The 21,141-nt window shown below is 40.2% G+C and overlaps 1 protein-coding gene across 1 annotated transcript; it reads right to left on the bottom strand.

Moving 5' to 3' along the window:
• Positions 1–363: 363 nt before the first annotated feature.
• On the bottom strand, positions 364–20,841 carry Pank3 (pantothenate kinase 3). The gene is made up of 7 exons (XM_036197958.1): positions 20,375–20,841; positions 13,092–13,444; positions 11,453–11,706; positions 9,020–9,196; positions 5,731–5,854; positions 3,939–4,064; positions 364–2,446 (listed from the first exon to the last, which is right to left on the bottom strand). Exons 1-7 carry the CDS (start codon positions 20,400–20,402, stop codon positions 2,396–2,398), a joined length of 1,113 nt encoding a protein of 370 aa, XP_036053851.1. The 5' UTR covers positions 20,403–20,841; the 3' UTR covers positions 364–2,395.
• Positions 20,842–21,141: the final 300 nt, after the last annotated feature.

Raw genomic sequence — 21,141 nt, 5'->3', positions numbered from 1 at the left:
TGATTTCACACTGAAATAACACATTAGATATACTGGTAAAAAAACAAAAACAAAAACCCCACATGTACTAAAACAATTTTCATCTATTTCTTGTTAGTTTTTAATGTGTTTACCAGAAAATATAAAATTATACATGGTCTACATTTTAGTTCTATCAAATGGCACTGTTTAAGAACACAGACCTTAGCCGGGCTGTGGTGGTGCACAAATCCCAGTACTTGGGAGGCAGAGGCAGAGGCAGGCGGTGGATCTGAGTTCAAGGCCAGCCTGGTTTATAGTGAGAGTTTCAGGACAGCCAGGACTGTTAGTTACACAGAGAACCCTGTCTTGAAAAACAACAACAAAAACCCCAAAAAACAAAAACAACCAAACAAAAAACCAACCAACCAACCAAACAAAACCCCCAATACCAAAACACAGACCTTCAATTAGGCTGACTGATAGTAGAATCAAACCTATTTATGACAGCATGCTTACAGGGGAATTTCTCAAGAGCAATGTAAAGCAGATTAGAATCATGGCAGCCTTTATCAATCATGATTCTGTGTTCTTATTAATTCATAATTATAGATTACACTTGGAAAAAGGTAAATGGATGAGCTAGTTGGTTCATGTTAGAACGATCTTAGTAGGTAATTTTAGTTCCAAATGACAAAATGTTAGCTTCACATTACCCAAAGCATAGTGATCAAGTGAATATGAACACTATTCAATCTCTTCTTAAAGATAGCTCTAAACCTATAGTTGCTGATGTATAGAATTTCCATAGGTAGAAAATCTGTAGTTTCTATCATTTATTTTTTTTATCTGCATAAACACTTGAGTCAAAATCTTTGTAATAGCGGAAGCAGTGGCATTCTAGCTGGAACTGGCCACTGCTGTGGCAAACACTGACAAGAGACATCTTGGTAGACTTAAATGTCTGAGCGGGCTGATTTCAAACTTCCAAGCCGTCTACTGGGTAAACACTGTCTGTATATACTCCACAAATACTATTTGTATGTTCATATCTTTAGGTGCAGAAAACTGAATTTTAAATACCTGCACATAAAATCTGAAAGCTACACGGAGATCTGTCTTATCAATCACCTCCTGACAGTCTGGTGGAAACTTCTTACTACAGAACACTAGGGTCTCAGAAACCACACTGGAATACTATTTGAAGTGTAGACAATCTCTAACCTCTTTAAGGTTAATATTTCCAGAAATATTGGTAATTAATACAGGTCCATTTCCCTTACAGACTCAACTTTATGACACACTACTGGCCTATAAAATGTTACTGCATACGTAAAATCTGAGAGATTTAACATTATAAAATCAGGAATTCAAAAACAAGAATAAATTCCAAGGCAGAAGCAAAGGCAAATTTTGGATCTGCAATGTTTTTATGGCCAAAAAAACCACAAATACTGATCCATTTGTAACTCAGCAATACTACCTCAGAGTCAGTTTCAAAATACCCTTTTAGACAACATCTGATTCTGCCCTTTGCTGTTTATAGCAGGATAAAAATCAGCTTTCATAGTTCAGTCTTAATGAGAAGGAAGAAATGTGTATGTTTGAGTCTGAGATACACATAGTAGGGAAAGAACAGAATGTCACTCAGTCTAACCATATTCCATCTGAATAGTCCGAGGACTTAAGCAGATCCCACAGTATGTGATTATGCCCCCATTTTAAAACAGTAAACATCTTAACATATATACTGATTGATGCATGAAATAAAGAAAACTTAACGCCACCAGATATGTGCAAAAAATTTCAGGGATTCAAAAGAAAAATTCAGGTCCATGTTTAAATACAGTATTTCAACTCATCAACTGAGAGAAAACTGTACTTATAGGGAGAGGTCATAGAGACATGCTTGGTTGAAGAGGATATGTTATAAAACTACTACCATAGTTAATACTTAATATTGCCTTAACATTTCTAAAGTCACAGAAAATGATCATCTTTGATTGCCAGTACAATAAATTATGATACAGAGTATGTTACTTCCTGTTCACTAGTAACCAAACATACATAAAAGACTCAAAACAAATATTTAGTATTAATTATTTTGCATAAGCAAACATTTCTGAGATTTAAAGATTTGTGTTTGAACATACAGTACTACAATGTTGGCTACATCAAATAAATAGAAAATCATTTTTTGAGAAAAGTTCAACAATCAAGAGGCTGTATTGCATATAAGATGGAACGCTGGCTATATACACACAGGGGACAATCAATGAGGAATACTTCCCATTACAGAGGTCTTTCCAGGCAGCAAAGCTCATGAGCTCATAGTGTTACTCTTTTTTTATCCTTTGGTTCCCAGTGACAAATAATGAATACAGTCTCTGGATCAGTTCCTCCTGGATAACATTTCTTCATAAAGTTCTCTGATGCTTTAGCTGAAATTTGGCAGTCCAAGAAGTGCACCAACGGCTCCAAAGTATCCCTGCATGATTTAAACAGTTTAAGGCAATGTAGTTTTTTAAATTTACTTGTTAAGAACACACATTTATTTATTCTCAAGACAAGGTTTCTCTGTGTAGTTTTGGTGCCTGTCCTGATCTCGCTCTGGAGACCAGGCTGGCCTGGAACTCACAGAGATCCGCCTGGCTCTCTGCCTCCCAGTGCTGGGATTAAAGGTGTGCGCCACCACCGCCCCGCTCAAGAACACGCATTTATATAGTCTTCTTCACATGAATACAGGAAAGGATACATTCCACAAAAGATAAACTAGATTCAGGAAAGAAGTACTAAGTCCAAAAGAACCCAGCAAACAAGCACATAGGTTTCTGAAAATAGCAACCCCCTCCTTGTTAATTAATAAATGTAAATGGCCTCAACTCACCACTAAAAAGATAGACTAGTAGGCTGAATTAAATAAAAAGAACTAGCCAGGTGGGGTAAGACACACCTTTAATCCCAGTACTGGGAAGAGGCAGAGGCAGGTAGATCTGAGTTTGAGGCTAGCCTGATCCAGGACAATCAGAGCTACACAGAGAAACACTGTCTTGAAAAGCCAGAAACAAGCGATGGTAGAGCACGCTTTTAATCCCAGCACTTGGGAGGCAAAGGCAGGTGAATCTCTGAGTTCGAGGCCCACCTGGTCTGCAAAGTGAGTTTCAGGACAGTTCAAAAAGCTACACAGAGAAACTCTGTCTAAAAAAAACAAAAACTATAGAAAAAAACCCTGAGAGATATCAAACTTAATGATGCAGCCCCAAGGCTCTTGAAAAACAAATAGCCAACATTAAACACAGCAACAGCAAGAAATCATATCATGGAAGAAATTAATGAAATTGGGATTAAAATAACAATACAAAATCAACCAAAGGGTTGGTTCTTTGGACATGTTAGTAAGATTGACAAACTTTTTTAGTCAATCTGATAAAATAAAGACATAAATTAATAAAACTGCACAGATTGGAATTTAACTGAATATTATAAATAGGAAAAAAAAAACCTAGGAGGTAAGCTGTTTGGTTTTTTTATTTGTTTGTTTGAACACAGGGCCTTGACACGTAATCCTGGCTAGCCTTGAACTTATATAGAGCAGACTAGCTTCAAACCTAGACTAACATCTTGAGTGTTAGGATTATAGGAGTGTACCATCAATATAAACTAGAAAACAAATCTTACTGATTTCAAGAGTTTACAATATTTACTTCTCAGGGTGGGAGTGGGTTACATACACTGAGGGAATTTATAAGCCAAAACGTGGGGAGGCAGATATTTGGGGTTTGCTGTGCAACCAATACAGCCTCACCATGCCAGTGAGAGACCCCGTCTCAAAGATGGGGATGATGTTCTTGATAATGACACCTGAAGTAGTCTTCTGGTCTCCACATGTGCACACATATTTGCAGTTTTACATATAGAAATGTAGAAAATTTTCATACAAAGCATGCTGTTAAATAACTACAAAAAATTTATTTTCATACCTCATGTTCTAGAAACAATGCTTTCAATTGACCTTTTGACCAGTAATCCAAAGCATATGCCAGAAGTTTCATAGAGAGAGTATTGACACGTAGAAAGTTTCCAACGAAGACAACTCTGTTTATTTTCTGAAAGACAAGCAGAAAGTGACTTTTAGGGCATTAAAATACTCATGTAAGAATGTTAGTGTCATTCATTAGTACCTGGCATACAGTTCTACATTTCTGATTATTCAGGAATTAGATAATTGAAGAGTCAACTCTAATGTCAAATATGAACTCTGGACTTTAGTGCTGATGTCACATCCTTCTTGGACTGCAGCCAAATATACCAAGATCCAGAGTATGCTGAGTCAGAGAAGCTGTGTACATGTGTGGAAGGTGTGACAACAGCCTGTACTTTCCTATTTCAGTTTTACTGCAAACCTAACACTGATGTAAAAAGTAGTATCTAGTTATGTTGTAACCATGTACCATACAATGCAACCTGGTCCCTCCACTGAGTTGGACAGTAGCAATGACTGGGGAAGGGGAGCATGAAGGGTGAATAACATAAAAGTTAAGAGGAAGATATAGAGGCAGAGGAACAGGAGGCATAAACTAACACATAGTGTGCTAGAGAGATGGCTCAGTGGTTAGGAGCACAAGCTGATCTTCCAGAGAACCTGGGTTCCATTCCCAGCACCACCTTAGTTCTTCACAACCACATGCAACTCTAGTCCCAGGAAATGCAATGCTTTCTTCTGTCCTCCACAGACACACGTGCAGGGAAAATATCCAAGCACATACAATTAAAAACAATAGTGTAGGTTGAAGCTGATAGCAAGCCCCAGGGATCCTCCTGTCTCCTCATTCATTCCTGCTAGGGTTATAGGCCCAAAGCCGCATCTGGCTACTTACATGGGCACTAGGGATTCAAATTTAGGTCCTCTGCATAGCAGTCACTGAACCATTTCCCCAACCCTCCATATTTTTCTTAAGGCAAGCAAGACACACTCAGACAGCATGTGAAGAACAAGTCTCAATGCCTTCATAGCCCTGTACAATGCTGCTTGATCCATATGCAACAAGGCAGCACTGTAAAGAAGCCGAGGGCAGTAAGAAAATTTCCAAGTATCTCACTAATTGAATATTCCATTCATTATAAACAAAGACTCTACAATGTTTTTTTCAATAATTATCTCAAAATATTTTACACTTATATTTCACTCCCATTTAGATTTAGACTGTGTATTCATTTCTGAAGACATTTTGAGAATAAGTACTTATTTGTCCTGTCTGGCCCCAAGTTGGTTCCTTTTATTTTGTAGGGCTGGGGACTGAACACCAAGGAGCTTGCATATTTGTGTATTTCTTTCTTTCTTTTTATCGGTTATTTTAAAGCAGAAGCTGACTGTGTAGCCTTGGCTGGCCTGGAACTCTCTTTGTAGACCAGGCTGCCCTTGAACTCACAGAGATCTGCCCAGTTCTGCCTCTCAAGTGCTGTATTTCTCATTTAAAAAAAAAAAAAAAATCCCTTGGTAAACAAGGTATTTTATCCATTTGAGAGTGTAAAGAAATGGATCTCAAATCTGAGAGGCCTCAATGGAAAATAAGGGCTTCTGTCAGATGCACAGGAATCAATTTATTTTTATTTAAAAATTGAACAAAAAGACAAGGTCTCTCTATATAACCCCACAGGCCTGGAACTAGCTATGTAGATTAGCCCCAAACTCCTAGAGCTCTGCATTAAAGGCATACACCACTGTGTCCAGATGTATTCTGTACAATTAAAAGTACTTGGATGTCTTCTTACCTCATTAACAGCACACATTCGTGCCACAGAACCAATGTTATTGGTGATAGTAACTAAAGTAGCTCTCGCCAGATCCTCTTTACTAACAGTTTCTCGCTTCTCCTTATAAATCATATTCCCAAAACTGCAAAAACAAAAACAAAACAAACAAAAAAAACCCAGACAAGTCAAATCTACTTAATTCACACATTAACTTGTATTATCTATAATAGCTCTATACAGTTTGGGCCAAAAGAGCATGAGCACATAAGGATCAGCTCAAAACAAAAATCCATAAGGAATATGCAGCATTTTAAAAAGAATTAAAAGTCAAAAAAAGCAGACTTCATTACTAGGAAGATATTCATTATATCTACATACTAAAACCAAATACAACACAAGAAAATTAAGATTATTTTAGGAAGCCAAGAAAAAAAGTACAGAAACTCTTTAAAGTCAAAATATTGTTAAAGATGATTTCAGCTCTAATGTCAAATCTTTTCATTCAATAATACAGGCATTTATGACATACCAAGCATTGTGCTGATGCAAAGGTACTTGAAGCAGTATAATGGCTAGGGCAGCATTGTCCAATAGACATGATACATATCTATAAGCCATATTTGGAAAGGTCATCTTACTAAAGTCAATACATGTAAAGGCAGCCCTCTGACCATGTGGCATGCATTAACTACATTCCAAGTGCTTGTTGTGTCCATCTTGTTGAGTTAGCTATCCTATGGACAATGCAGACCACATGGAGGAGAGCCACAGAGACACCAAGTGTAACAAGACGACAGACCAACCAAATCACTGGGAGCAAGAAAGAATAAAGACTGCATTTTTGTGGTAAGAAGAAAAAGTTCAGAACAAAGGCTTTTCACAGTAAAATTTTTTTTTCCTAGACAGAAGCAACCAAGGTTAATGATCAAGATTAATGACACACACACACACACACACACACACACACACACACACACACACACAAAAAGCATGTCTGAAATCACAAGTGACATCAAATATGAAGAGTGAAGGGTCTCTGTGAGAATGCAGAGATGTGCTAAGGAGGCAAAGTCCACTACTGCTTCTAGAGGGCACTGGATACCCTGACAAGCAACAGCCAATCACAACATAATGGAAATCACATATAAACAAAAATATTTAGGAATACAGGCAGTGAATACATGAAGCTCCACCCCTCCTTGAGTATCTGAAGGCAGTTAAAAAGTTGATGGGGCAGGAGAATGACATTTTCTTTAGTTACACAGCCACTGCTATGTTGCCAAAGTACTGATGAGTAACTCATTAGGTCATGAAAAGAAACCAAAAAGGGGGAAGGGGACTGACTAGCTACTTAGAAGAGGATCAAGAGTGGGAGGGAGACAGGAGAGAGTAACAGGGGTGAACACGATAAAATAAATTAGATTAGCAGGCGGTGGTGGCACACATCTTTAATCCCAGCACTTGGGAGGCAGAGCTAGGCAGATCTCTGTGAGTTCAAGGCCAGCCTGGGCTACCACGTGAGTTCCAGGAAAGGCGCAAAGCTACAGAGAAACCCTGTCTGGGGGGGGGGGGGGAGACGGGGACTTGCAGGAGTTAGTTCTCTCCTTTTACTCAGTAGGTTCTCAGACTCAATCTCAGGTAGATAAGCATGGTAGCAGGCACCCTTACACAGTGAGTCATCTTAATGGCCCAAGGATGTCATTTCCCTAAGTTAATAGAGAAACGTAGGCGGGCGGTGGTGGTGCACACCTTTAATCCCAGCGCTTGGAGACAGAGGCAGGCGGGAGGATCTTTGTGAGTTTGAGGCCAGCCTGGTGTATAGAGATCCAGGACGGGCGCAAAGCTACACAGAGAAACCCTGTCTCGAAAAAACCAAAAAGGAAAAAAAGAAAAAGAAACTTAATGATCACAAAATATAAGTAGAGCATACTTTTATCTTCTATAGTTTTAAGAGAGTGCAGCAGCAATGGTACATCCAGAGTAAAAAAACAAAACAAAACAAAAAACTAGTGCATGAATTCATCTTTAATCAGTGAAAAAAAAATAGATGTTAGGTCCTTGTGAAAAAAACTGAAAAACTAAAAGTGGATCTATCTCTCATATAAAGTTGCAAGAAAAATTATAAATCATGTTTGTATTATAGCAAAGACTGAGGTATAAAAGTAATACATTAAAGTACCAAAGAAAATACAGGTTAATTCCTTTATATATTGGAGTGTGGAAGACTTACTATGAATCAATATCCAGAAGCCATTAAAGAAAGGACTGATTAAATTCAACTGTATAACAAGCCAACAAAAAAAACAGATCAATAATTACTAACAGCACACCACATAAGGTTCTTAGCCTCATTGTTGGTAAAAAGAAGTGCAAATTAAAATTACACTAAAATGCTGCTTCTCTATCAGATTAGCAAAAACTCAAATGTTTCACAGCATACTAGTTCAACTGTAGGGAAATACTTTTACTTGATGGGTTAGGTAAAAAAAAAAAATCACCATTTGGAGGGTATGGTAAACAAAACTGTAAAAAGCACTTGTGCTTTTTACCTTTGGAAATGTAAGCTATAGACAGGACAACATGAACAACATGTAAAGATTTCTAGGATGTGTGACTATTTTAGAGTATGTATACTATGTGCTATATGTAGTGCCACAAGTTTTTGGATAAGCAGAGGATTATAGGATATGTTTTGTATTTCCATAGAGTAACAGGAGATAGGTGCTTCAGAATTAATAACAAGTTTCTATTTTCCTGTTTTGGTTTTTTTTTTTTTTTTTTTTTTTTGGACAGTGTATCATGGTGTGGCCCTGACTGACCTGGAACTCCTTTTGTACAACTAACTGGTTGGCCTCAAATTCCACCTGCCTCTGCCACCTAAATGATGGGATTAAAGGCATGTGCCACCACAGCCAGCTGAGAAGTTTCTTTTTTTCTGCAGTGCAGGGAATCAAACCCTGGCCTTGGGCATACTAGGCAAATACTCCTCCACTGAGAAATATCACCAGCATAAGGCAATTTTTTTCACAGGGTAAACTTCATAATGAATTTAATTTGTTTGTTTTTAAGACAGGGTTTCTCTGTGCTGACTGTCCTAGAACTTACTCTGTAGATCAGGCTGCCTTCAAACTCAGAGATCTACCTGTCTCCCAAGTGCTGGGATTAATGCATGCAACACTACCACACAGCTTGAGTATTTTATTTTTAAACTACTTAAATGTTCAAAACTTGGACTCTAAACCAAGAAACCACCCTTAAACCCCAGGACCTACTGTTTCCCAAAAACTAAATAGACAACTTGACTTACCTGGATGCCACAGCCCAACCTGGCAGACCAAATCTTTCATAATCTCCTCCATATATATCACGGACCAGCCTATCAGCTTGGGTGCTGTCACCTTTGGATGCCATTTCAAGAGCCTCTTCAAAACTTTCACAGCCAGTCAATAAGCTGCATAAACCAAGAAACGTACCTCCTCCAAGGCTAAATAAAATAAAATAAGACAATCTTGTTAAATTGCATTTACATGTTATTTTCTTTCCCAAAGTAAAAAGACACAACATTTATTTATTGAATAAACAAAGGGTAATTGCTAAATATCAACATAATAAAAGATGAAAAAAACTACTTATTAAAATCAAATCTGTCATCTCAAAGGCTAAGTCTGCTGGGGAGAAAAACCCCACCTGGAATCTAATAGTTTATACTTTGTAATTGCTAAAAATATACTACTGTGTGTGCATTAAAACAAACACTAAGCCAGGTGGTGGCGGTGGCGGCACATGCCTTTAATCCCAGTACCTGAGAGGCAGAGGCAGGTGGATCTCTGTGAGTTCAAGGCCAGCCTGGTCTACAGAGCCAGTCCAGGAAAGGCTCCAAAGCTACATAGAAACCCTGTCTCGAAAAAAAAAACAAAAAACAACAACAAAAAAACCATACAAAAACACTACACAAAGAAACCCTGTCTCGAAAAGCAAACAAATAAATAAAGAAACACTAATAGGTTGATGAGATAATGCATCCTACAATTGTCAGCACTAGAGAAGCTGAGACAAGACTTTGAGTTCTGGGTCAGTCTGTCCAACACAGACTCAAAAAGGATGTCTATGTCCTAAAAATACCACACAAAGAGGAAAATCTGTGTCTTAACGTCCCAAAAATGACTTCATAAAGGTTTATTTAGTTGCCCAATTAGGTTGAAATCAATTCCGTTATGATATATGAACATCTAACATGAACCAGACCAATACCTAGAGGAAGGAAGGATATATCCAGCTGATGATCATCACATTAAACAAATTTATTCGGTACTATTCCCATATAATTTTGGATATGTCCATGAAATGTAATTGTCTAGTCTTTAAATGTAAATGCCTTGTTTGGTAGAATTACCTAAATTTCTATTATTTGTAGTTAATCAAAACAAGAATGTTTTGTATAATTATTGGTTAATGACAGAACAAAAGTGGACTTCTAGAATACTAATCACTATTAGAGTACTAATGCATTTAAATATTTCAACAGGAGTATTGCTCTAAAATTGCCTCCCCATAAACCTACCTAAATTATTTCAAAATTTCTGTTCCCATAGTTGAATAGGCATTGCTACCTATTCTTAAATGTTGATGAAATATGTAAGAGAATTAAGTCTTGTTAAAACAATTCACATTCATATTTCAAGTTGTTAAAAAGTTATGGTCTACTTGAGAACATTAATTTATTCTATAAATTCATCCTAAAAATTAACCATAGCGTTAGAGAGGTGGCTCAAAGGTTAACGGCTCTTGTAGAGGACCTGGATTCAGTTCCCACCCATCACCAACTGGCAGCTCAAAACTACCTGTACTCATCAGTTTCAGGGATCTAACACCTTTTGGCCTCTATGGACACCTGTACTTATATGTTCCATGTAAATTCACATACATACATACATACATACATATAAATAAAAATAAATGCAAAATAATTAACTACTCTGTTTGATACTGTAGTTTAAACTCACATCTATAAAATACTTGGCAAGTTTTATGCTTAAATATAAAAACAGAAAAAAAATGCTGTAGAAATTAAACATAATATAAAGATACTGTAGTTCTGAAGTAAACAGAATGCTTACTGCCACTGCTAGCAACTCTTAAACCTAGGACAAAACAGTGGAATTATTCTATACAAAAATTAACTCATCATTATGGAAATTCTGATGCCAATTGATGTTGACCATTAAAAAACTTAGGGACTTGTTTTAAGTCATTACACAAACATCTTACAAAAAGAGATCTGCAACATTTTTATTTACACATCTATATTCTTTTTAAAGACATTACTTTTATGTGTTTGAGTGTTTTGCCTGTATGTATGTAGCACCATGTGTGTGGCTAGTGCCAGCAAAGGCTACAACCTCTGGAACTGGATTTAAGGATGGTTGTGAGCTGCCATGTGGGTGTTGAACTGAATCTGGGTCTTCTGCAATAGCAAGGGCTCCTAACTACTGAGCCATCTCTCCAGCCCCCTATATATTTTTGCTGTTGCACAAATATGTATTATTTTTCTGGTAAAACTAGTGAACTAGCAACATACTGATGCAGCTAGGGGCCCAATTCAGTGTAGCATACTTGCCTAGCAACAGTATGAGGGCCTATGTTTGATCTCTATCACCAAAAATAGTTAGATAAATAAAACAAAATATACCCCAGAACTTTTGTTGAATAAATAATGTAATCAGACCAAAAAGATTACTACCTTGTCCCAGTCACTCTTTTATAGTTGTCTTTGGAATGAACTGCTAAAATACTGACTCCTGAGCCAATATTCACTACCAGCAGCGGATAAGGATCATCCAGGTTAAAAGGCATCTTTTGGCATCGTTCAGGTTCTGAGGCATTAGCAAAATAATAGCATTCTGCTTGCCCATTGAAACTGACAGAATCTATATACAGCAAGCCCTTTACAAGGCAGTCAAGTTCATCCAGTTTGTGCAGGTGGAGGTTTCCAATCTAGAAGAAAAAAAAAGCACAAATCAGAATTTTAAAAAGGTCAAACAAATATACTTGGGTTAATTATTGTATAGTTTTCATAGATTTCATAAAACTTCAGAGTATTATTTAAGGCACTGCAGGTTCCGTTTTGTTTGTTTAGGGTCAAAATCTATCAAGGATTTCACTTAATCCACCAGTTCTCAGTGAAGGAAGGCAGCATTGCCTCTGGGGTACTTTAGATTTCAGTGGATGAAGAGGAGGCAGGGGTCAAAGTAACATTTAGGGGACAGAAGAGTGCTGACTGCTCTTCTAGACACTAGAGTTTAGTTCCAGCAACTCCAGTTCCAGAACTCTAATACTTTCTTCTGGTCATCGATTTTTTTTTTTTTATTTTTTTTATTTTTTTATTTTTTTTGAGAGAGGGTTTCTCTGTAGCTTTGGAGCCTGTCCTGGACTAGTTACCAGGTTGGCCTTGGAACTCACAGAGATCCACCTGCCTCTGCCTCCCAAGACTGCTGGGATTACAAGCGTGCGCCACCACCGTCTGGCTCTTCTGGCCATCTTAGTCACTAGACATGCATAAGTGTATGGACTTACATGCAGGCAAAATACCCATGCACATAAAATAAAAACATCAACCTCGAAATTAAAAAAAGAAAAAGAAATTTAGTGAATAGGGTTATGGCATGGCAGACATTTGTTATGCACAGGACAGTAATGCAAATTTTAAAAAAACCATCCCATATGCATTATAACCCCAAGGACAAGAGGTGCATACTAACATAACTGATTTCAGGAGATGGCTAATATGAATACAAAAACAAATAAACAAAACAAAAATGCCAGGCGAGTTTGAGACCAACCTGGTCTACATAAAGAAACCCTATTTCCAAAAACCAAAAACTCTCACCAACAACAAAAGGAAAACAAAAGTTAAGACAATAAAAGTAAGGCAGATTCACCAGGGTCTTCTCACACCACATTCCATCAACACACTGAAATCTGGGCAATGTCGACAGCACATAAAGTTGTTAAAAATGTTCCAAGTCAAAGTCTAGCCATGCACATATACCTCAAGGAAAATGAAATTAAGGAGAACCCTAGATCAGTAGTTCTCAACCTGTGGGTCCCGATTCTTTGGAGGAGGGGGTTGAAGGATCTTTTCACGGGGATTACATCAGATAGCCTGTGTATCAGATATTTACATTATTCATAACAGTAGCAAAATTACAGTTATGAAGTAGCAATGAAATAATTTTATGGTTGGGGGTCAACACAGCATGAGAAACTGTATTAAAGGGTTGCAGCTTTAGGAAGGTTGAGAATCACTGCCTTAGAAGCCCAGCCTTGTATTTAAAATTGAATATTCTCATTAATTTTTGGTTTTCAAGTAAGACACTTACTGTGCGAAAATCTTTCTCAAACTTGTAAGCACCGCCTCCTGTAGCACTCAGCACCGTTTGTAAGGTTGAGAAGTTTTTATCTCTCCCCATTTGGATAAAAGTAGGCAGGTCCTGGGTTGGAAATCTGATAAAGTGCAAGTTCCCTCTTCGTCCAAAAAGTGTTAAGTCCTTCAGTTCAAGATGTACATCCCGAATGCCAGTTGATCCATATGCTACGTTAGAAGTCAAATATTTCCGAATGCTTTTTAAGCTCTCAACTTCCTCTTGTTCTTCCTCTGCTGTGATATCGATAGGTTCAAAATATGAGAGCTTTACCAGAGTTCCCCCAATGTCCATGCCAAACCATGGGAAAGCTGTGAATCAAAAAAACAAAAAACAACATGTTGACTGTGGGAAAGGAAACTGGAGGGGTTGGTGATTTAGCTCAGTGGTAGAGCACTTGCCTAGCAAGTGCAAGGCCCTGGGTTCAATCCTCAGCTCCACATTTAAAAAAAAAGAAAGAAAGAAACTGGAATGGTTAATTAGCTACAAACTTCATTTACTCTGAATCTTGCACTTAGTTAATACTTAATGGCTAAGACTTACCTTCTACATGTAACTCTTTTCCCTCCACCACCCCCCTTATTTTTGAGACAGAATTTCAATATAGCCCTGGCTGTCCCTGACTGAACTCGCTTTATAGACTAGGCTAGCCTCAAACTCAGAGATCCACCTGCCTCTGCCTCCCGAGTGCTGGGATTAAAGGTGTTCACCACCATTACTGCCCAGCTATTTGTATACTTTCTAAAAACTTACATGATATTTAGACACTGCCCAAGACCTTTTAATTCATTATCCAACAGGCACACCTATTCACTCATTAAATGCTTATCAAGTGACTTATATGACAAGAAGAATTTAAACTCATCAGTTAGCACTAGGATTTAAAAATTATGTTTTGTTTTTTAAAGTTTTATTTATTTTATGTGTATGAGTGTTTTGCCTTGTGTATGTGCCTGTTACTCAAGGTTAGAAGAGGATATCTAATACAAATGGATGGTTGTGAGCTGCCATATGGGTGCTGGGAATTGAAATTAGGCCCTCTGCAGTCCTATAAAGATTTTAATATAATAAAACTAGGGGCTAAGGAGAAGGCTCAGTGGCCAATTAACTCCCCAAATGAATGTAAAAGACAGACACAGGACACAGCAGCACATCTAGTTAGCACCTGTAAGCCAAGTGCCAAAGGGAACTAGGAGAGTACACATCTCAAACAAAACAAGGTAGAAGGCAAAAGGACTAACACTGGACTCCCATGTGTGCTTGCCTACACTCATACAACACAGATGCGCGCACAAACAAAAAACAAAACAAGTGGGTAGGGCTACACAGAGAAACCTTATTTCAAAAAACAACAACAACAACCACCACCAAAAAACTGGCCTATAATCACATCAGGTAACCAATGGAAAAACTATGGCCTTAAACTGAAACTCTGGGTGACTAGGGAAATGGCTCAGTGATTAAAAGCACTTGTTACTTTCCCAGAGGATCCGAGTCCACTCTATCATGCAGCAATTCCATGGGATCCCACACTCTGGCTTTTGGACACAGGTATTGATACACAAATAAATTTTTTTGGGGGGGGTTCTTTTTTTGTTTGTTTGTTTGTTTTTTGGAGCAGAGGATTGAACCCAGGGCCTTGCTAGTGTTCTACCACTGAGCTAAATCCCCAACCCCCTTTTTTTGGGTTTTTCGAGACAAGGTTTCTCTGTGTAGCTTTGGTGCCTGTCCTGGATCTCGCTCTGTAGCCCAGGCTGGCCTTGAACTCAGAGATCCGCCTGCCTCTGCCTTGTGCTGGGATTAAAGGCATGCACCACCACCGGCCGGCAAATAAATTTTTAAAACGAAATGAAATCCTTTGCTCATTCAGCATGTTAATTTTCTTTGGTATATATGATTAACCACACTGAACTGCCTATATAAATAGACAAGTGCATTTGGGCTAGGAGTAATATTCAGATTTAGGACCTCAGCTAACTGGACTATGTGGCTCTAGGGGAGAAAATCTGATGCTCCTTTGAATGTGGAGAATACTTAAAATTAGCCTACCCAAAGGCAGAGCCCTAATATAGTTAGGAAAATATGAGAAAGGCTTCAGCTGAGAAAATACGGACTCAAGGACAAAAGCCCTTGCATGCTAGGGAAAGAAACTGAGCCTTGGAATCTATAGATAATTTCTATAGACAATATAGGCATCATTTCTTTTCTCCAGTTTAGCTGAACATCAGAAAGCTTTCTAAAGTAGGAACATACAGGACAGACAGACAGACAAGTTTACAATGCACTTAGAAGCATGGCGGTGGGAGGCAGAAGCAGGTGGATTTGAGTTCAAGGCCAGTCTAGTCTACAGAACAAGTTCTAGGACAGCCAGGGATACACACAGAAACCTTATCTCAAAAAAAGAGGCACTTAAAAACTAAAGGTGCCTGGCAAGTTGAAAATCAAAACTATCTAGGCATTATTTGAAAATTATAGATTTCTGGGCTCTCACTCAAAGGTGTTGGGCTGAGATCGCTCAGCAACTAGGAGTGTTTGCTACTCTTCTAGATGACTAGAGTTCAGTTCTCAGCACCCATTCCAGGTGGCTCACAAGTGCCAATAACTCCAGCTCCAGGGAATCTGACACCTGCTTCTGGCCTGTGGGCAACATTTATGTATATGGTACATGTAGGCTGCCATATGCAACTCAGTTGGCAGGGTGCTGCAGAAATCACTGGCCAGTACTGTACACCTGTAATCTCAGCACTCTCTAGCTAGAGGAAAAAGGATCAGGTTTGTTATCCTTGATGACACACCATGAGTTCAAAGCCAGCCTGAGTTAGTGAGTGAGTGAGTCAGTCAATCTGTCTCTCTCTGCATGTAATTTTGAATAAGAGAAAGAGAGAAAGAAGTAATTCTCACTATTTTCTTCTATAGAAATAGTTCATGGCCAAGCATGGTGGTGTACACCCTTAATCCTAGCACTTCAAAGGCAGAGGCTAGCCTGGTCTATATATAAAGAGTTCCAGGTAGGTGGGGTACATATGTAGACACTGTTTCAAAAAAGGGGGAAGAAAAAGAATCAGGAAACTGAACTTTTTAGTATTGGAAAAGTGAGTCACAAGAAGGCCATGTCAAATGAATGACACCTGAGACAAATGGCAGGCCATTTATAAGTCAAACCTCTAGGTAAAAAGAATGTAATTATCACCAAGAGCTGCTTTCAGTTCATAAAATCTAGAATTTCTTTGAGAAATTCATTCATAGGCTTGCTTAAGTAGAGGGGGGATTGTTACGTATGAAGTTACAAGTCATTTTCCTGACCCATCCCCACTAATGCTTCCAAAGCAATGTAGTGACAGAAGACATTATCAAGTGTATGAACAAATTCTTTTGCATTTCATGGTTTGTTTTTTGGCCTTTTTTGAGGTTGGATCTTATTCTATAGCTCAGATTGTCCTGGAACTCACTACTATAAGGCCCAGTTGGCTTTTAACTTGCAACAATCCTGATTCAACAGAGTGTTGGGATTATAGGTGTGAACCACAGATCTAGCTATATATACTAGGTTAAAAAATGGGAGTAGATGACACTGATCAAGGGAATGTGGATTTCCCTCAGAATTGCTCTAAATCTTTCAATAACCATGTTTGTTATGACATGTTTTTAGTGAGGACTAAAGAATGTTCTGGCCTGGCGGTGGACACTTGGGAGGCAGAGGCAGGCAGATCTCTGTGAGTTCGAGGAAAGGCGCAAAGACACACAAAGAAACCTTGTCTCGAAAAACCAAACAAAACCAAAAACAAAACCAAAAACCAAAAACAACAACAACAACAACAAATACACCAAAGTTCTGGTATTAACCTAACCAAAAGAAGTTCTATTTGAATCATGCTTGATTCTAGATTTCATGGTTTGGAAGAACAGAAATCATTTTATCAAAATTCAAAATCAGCCCAGTGGTGGTGGCGCTTTAATCCCAGCACTTGGGAGGCAGAGGGCAGCCTAGTCTACAAATCCCCAGCATCTACATGGCAGCTCACTACTGTCTAACCCCACATCCAGGGAATCCAGCACTTTCAGACATACATGTAGGCAAAACATCACATGAAATTAAAATAAATAAGAAAATACCCATCTCCATACCTTCAGTATTAATATTCCCTGGGAAAGGTTTGAATATTTGTTTTCTTTAGTAAATTCCTCATTTCTAATGAGAGTCACATTAACAACTATTACACCTCCTAATCTATTTTACTATCTACTGGAAGTGACAATTCTTTTTTTCTTCCAGAGCTGAGGACCGAACCCAGGGCCTTGCGCTTGCTAGGCAAGTGCTCTATCACTGAGCTAAATCCTCAACCCCGACAATTCTTAATATTAATAAATTTACAAATAAATTACATATAGAAGCACATGATACATACATGATGCTCAAAAAAAATTTCAAGTACCTTACTACTTGGTTGGCACTGACTCAAACCTGTATCACATTAAATTTATTTATCACCTTTTACTATCACCTAACTAATCCAGCTACAAGACACACAGATAAGCAAAACTGAAAAATCTAAAGTTTAAGAAATCATGTGGGCCTTTAAACTAAGCACTTTGGGAGGCAAAGGCAGACAGATCACTTCAAGTTCTAGGCCAGCCTAGAATTGGTGGAGGAACCCTGTCTCAGAAATAGATTTAAAAAAAAATAAATCACATGGGGAAGGTGAGGTGGGGGTGGGCATTGAACATGATCAACTTACAGTGCATACATGTATAAAAATTCTCAAAAAACTAAAATTTTAAAATTGCATTAAAAAAAGAGGTCAACTCCCCCAAGGGAGAGAATAGTCTGACTCATTTACTTTTCTTCTCTCCTGGAGATGAATTAACACATAATTAAACTGTGAGGATGAAAGCTGCTTTTTGTTTGTTTGTTTGTTTTTTTCGAGACAGGGTTTCTCTGTGTATCTTTGCGTCTTTCCTGGAACTCGATTTGTAGCTCAGGCTGACCTCGAACTCAGAGATGGGCCTGCCTCTACTTCCCGAGTGCTGGGATTAAAGGCGTGTGCCACCACCACCTGAAGGGTCATTTTTAAGTTGAGCTGTTGGAAGCTGTTTACAGCTAATGGGAATGGATCTTCAAGAAGAGGAGGGAAGAGGCAATTCTCAAAAGCACAATGTGGGAGAGGCTCTGAAGGGACAGGGTGCAGAGCAGTCCCTCAGGGTGGAAGCAGGAACCACTAGCACCAACAGGGAGCTTATAAGAAAGGAGAATTTTCAGGCCCCCACTCTTTCTATGGTGCTCAGTTTTTGTTTGTCTGAGACAGTCTCACTTTGCAACTCAGATTGGCCCTGGACTCACTATGTAGCCCAAGCTAATCTCAAACTCACAACCCTCCTACCTCAACCTCTAGAGACTGGGGTCACAAGTGTGTGTTTTTAAAGAGACAAGGTTTCAGCCGGGGCGGTGGTGGTTCACACCTTTAATCCCAGCACTCGGAAGGTAGAGGCAGACGGATCTCTGTGAGTTTGAGGCCAGCCTGGGCTACAGAGTGAGTTCCTGGAAAAGGTGCAAAGCTACAGAGAAACCCTGTCTCAAAAGAAAAAAAAAAAAAAAAAAAAAAAAAGGTTTCTTTTTGAGTAGCCCTGGCTGTCCTGGAACTAGTTCTGTAGACCAAGCTGTACTCAAACTCAGAGATCTGCCTGCTTCTGCCTCCTGAGTGTTGGGATTAAAGGCGTGAATGACCACCACCCAGCAACAACTGGAAAAACAGAGTTCACTGAAGGAAGCTGTCACATGTTCCCCATCACTGCATTAAGCCACATTAGTTTGTGTGAGTTACAAGAGACGAGACAAGTGTGCTTTATCATTCAGGCTGAGGGTGCATTAGTTTAATATGTAAACTTAAACTATCACTGCTTCAGACTTCCTTTTTGTTTCTGGTTTTTTGAGACAGGGTCTCATCACATAACTCGGCTGACCTGGAACTAACTTGTTATGTAAAGCAGGCTGGCCTCAGAACTGTGAGAGAGAGATCACCTCTGGAGTGTTGGGATTAAAGGTGTACACCACCACACCCTGGTTCATAGACTTCTTGAACTAGCACACACACACAAATCATTGTTAATGCATTTCATGGGTAGATAATCTAAAATTTAAAAACAAAAGACCAAAACTTGTGTTTCTCAAGTATTTAGACTATGCCCTGTAGGTGGAATAGAAGCATTGCACTTTGAGCAGACTGCTCGGAACGTACTAAAAGTTACTGAGGTGAAGTTCAATTCCCTCATCTTTAAACAAAAAAAAATCACATTTAAGTTAACAGTTTTTAGACTGTTTTGGAAGCTGCTTCTGCGAGGTTTATAGGAACCCTTAATGGGATCAGGCTACCTCCCTTTATAGCTGATCTCTTGGAGCAGTTGGGAAGATAGCATGGGACACTAAAAACTAAAACCTCAAGTTAAGACAGGAGCATGGATCCCCATATCCCTAGTTCTTTGTAGAGAGTGAAAGAGCAACATTCACAAAGACTGAACCAATAAAAATAAACCAACTGCAGAAATAAAAGGCTTTTAAAAGGACGCTTATGAAACTCGAGGTGTTCTCTGACTGCAGGGATAGAATCTTTGCAGTATATGAATGCACAATTACAGAAAAAGCTCTCAAGGTATTTACCATATCACTGTGGTTCGAAGTGGTTGGCTGAAATATTTTTTTTTGTTTTAAACTTTTCTGTTTGTTTATCTGCTTTCTAAAACAAACACAAACCGGCTGATTTTCTGAACTGCCAAGGCAATTCAACTACTGGCGGATTACACGCACATGCGTTGAAAAGGTCCAACCGCAACAGGGACAACTCCCAGGAACCCACCGGGACTTCAAGGACACGAGCAGGAAACCCAGAAATCAGTAAAAACGGAGAGGTTCCAAGCCTTAGCTGACAGCCATGACCACCTCCTTTCGCCCTGACTTCCAGAGGGGCTCGGTAGCTGTAATACCGTTTGGTAGAGCCGGAGTGAAATATCTCCCGTGTGCCTCCTAGATCTCCAGGAACAAACGGGAGCAGAGGGCTGGGGGGCGGCAGAAGCTCGCCCGGCATGCATGGGGGTAGGGAAGTCCGCCGCCCGCAACCCGGGGCTGCAGCGATCCCTCTCTTCCCTCCTTGGCGGGCGCCCGACAACAACCCCGAGCTTAAAAGCAGGCCGCTCCGCCCGAGGCTCCGAGGGCCGTCTTCCCAACCCGCGGGTCCCGGATCCCAACTTACAGGGCTTTTTGGCATCCTTGATCTTCATGGCGTCGGCCTAAGGCGCGAGGGGGTAGTCTTGTGTGCAGAGCTCAGCGAAGAGCAGCGAATACTCCGGAGCTGGCTGGGCCGCGCGGCGAGGCCCGGCCGGTTCCTCCCCTCAGGCCGGGCGGGGCGGGCCTAGGGCGGGGCGGCGGTGCCTGAGGCGACGGGCGGCCCACGGGGCGGCCCCGCAACCCCGCAAGGGGCGGCCGGGACCCAGCGAGCTGGGGAAGGCCGCGGGCCTCTCCGCTCCGTGGCCCCCCGCAGCCGCTCCAAACAAAAGGCCCCGGTCCCGCGAGCCGCCGCCGCCTCCGCCGCCGCCGCCGCCGCACTGAGACCTAGCCCGCCCAGGCCCAGCGCCCACGTGACTCAAGCCCCCTCGCCTCCCTCTCCGCGAGGCTGCTAGGAGTTGTAGTTCTCCGCGGCGTGAGGCGCTACTCTCCTGCGGCAGATGCGGAGACAGACTACACAGCCCAGGATGCCTCGCGACCCCTTTTTCTAGGCCCCCTCCGCTTCCAGAGATGGCCTCAGAGTGGTCCCAGCGGGAAGGGGGCGGGGCTTGAGTCACGCCAGCGAGGAGGCCGCCAATGGTGGCAGCTGTGGGCGGTCCCGGCAATTCCCGGGCTCTGATCTCCCGGTCGCAGAAAGAAGCGAGGGGCTGTGAACTCCATAGGCACCGTCATGGCTGTCACTCAGTCTCAGCTCCCCCCCTCCCCCAGATAGTTAGTGCGCCAAAAATTCAAGGG

This window comes from Onychomys torridus, chromosome 8 (assembly GCF_903995425.1).
Source record: "Onychomys torridus chromosome 8, mOncTor1.1, whole genome shotgun sequence".
In the NCBI taxonomy this organism is placed as follows: Eukaryota; Metazoa; Chordata; class Mammalia; order Rodentia; family Cricetidae; genus Onychomys; species Onychomys torridus.
The sequence above is the reverse complement of the archived record's forward strand: the minus strand, read 5'-3'. Positions and strand labels throughout refer to the sequence as shown.

What these genes read in the sequence shown, in the direction of transcription:
- Pank3 (XM_036197958.1), bottom strand. Translation starts at nt 20,402, where the DNA reads ATGAAGATCAAGGATGCCAAAAAGCCCT. An exon ending in GGTTGGGCTGTGGCATCCAG is followed by an intron (nt 5,855 to 9,019) that starts GTAAGTCAAGTT and finishes TTGTTTTTGCAG; the next exon opens with TTTTGGGAATATGATTTATA. An exon ending in CATTGTTTCTAGAACATGAG is followed by an intron (nt 2,447 to 3,938) that starts GTATGAAAATAA and finishes TAAATCATGCAG; the next exon opens with GGATACTTTGGAGCCGTTGG.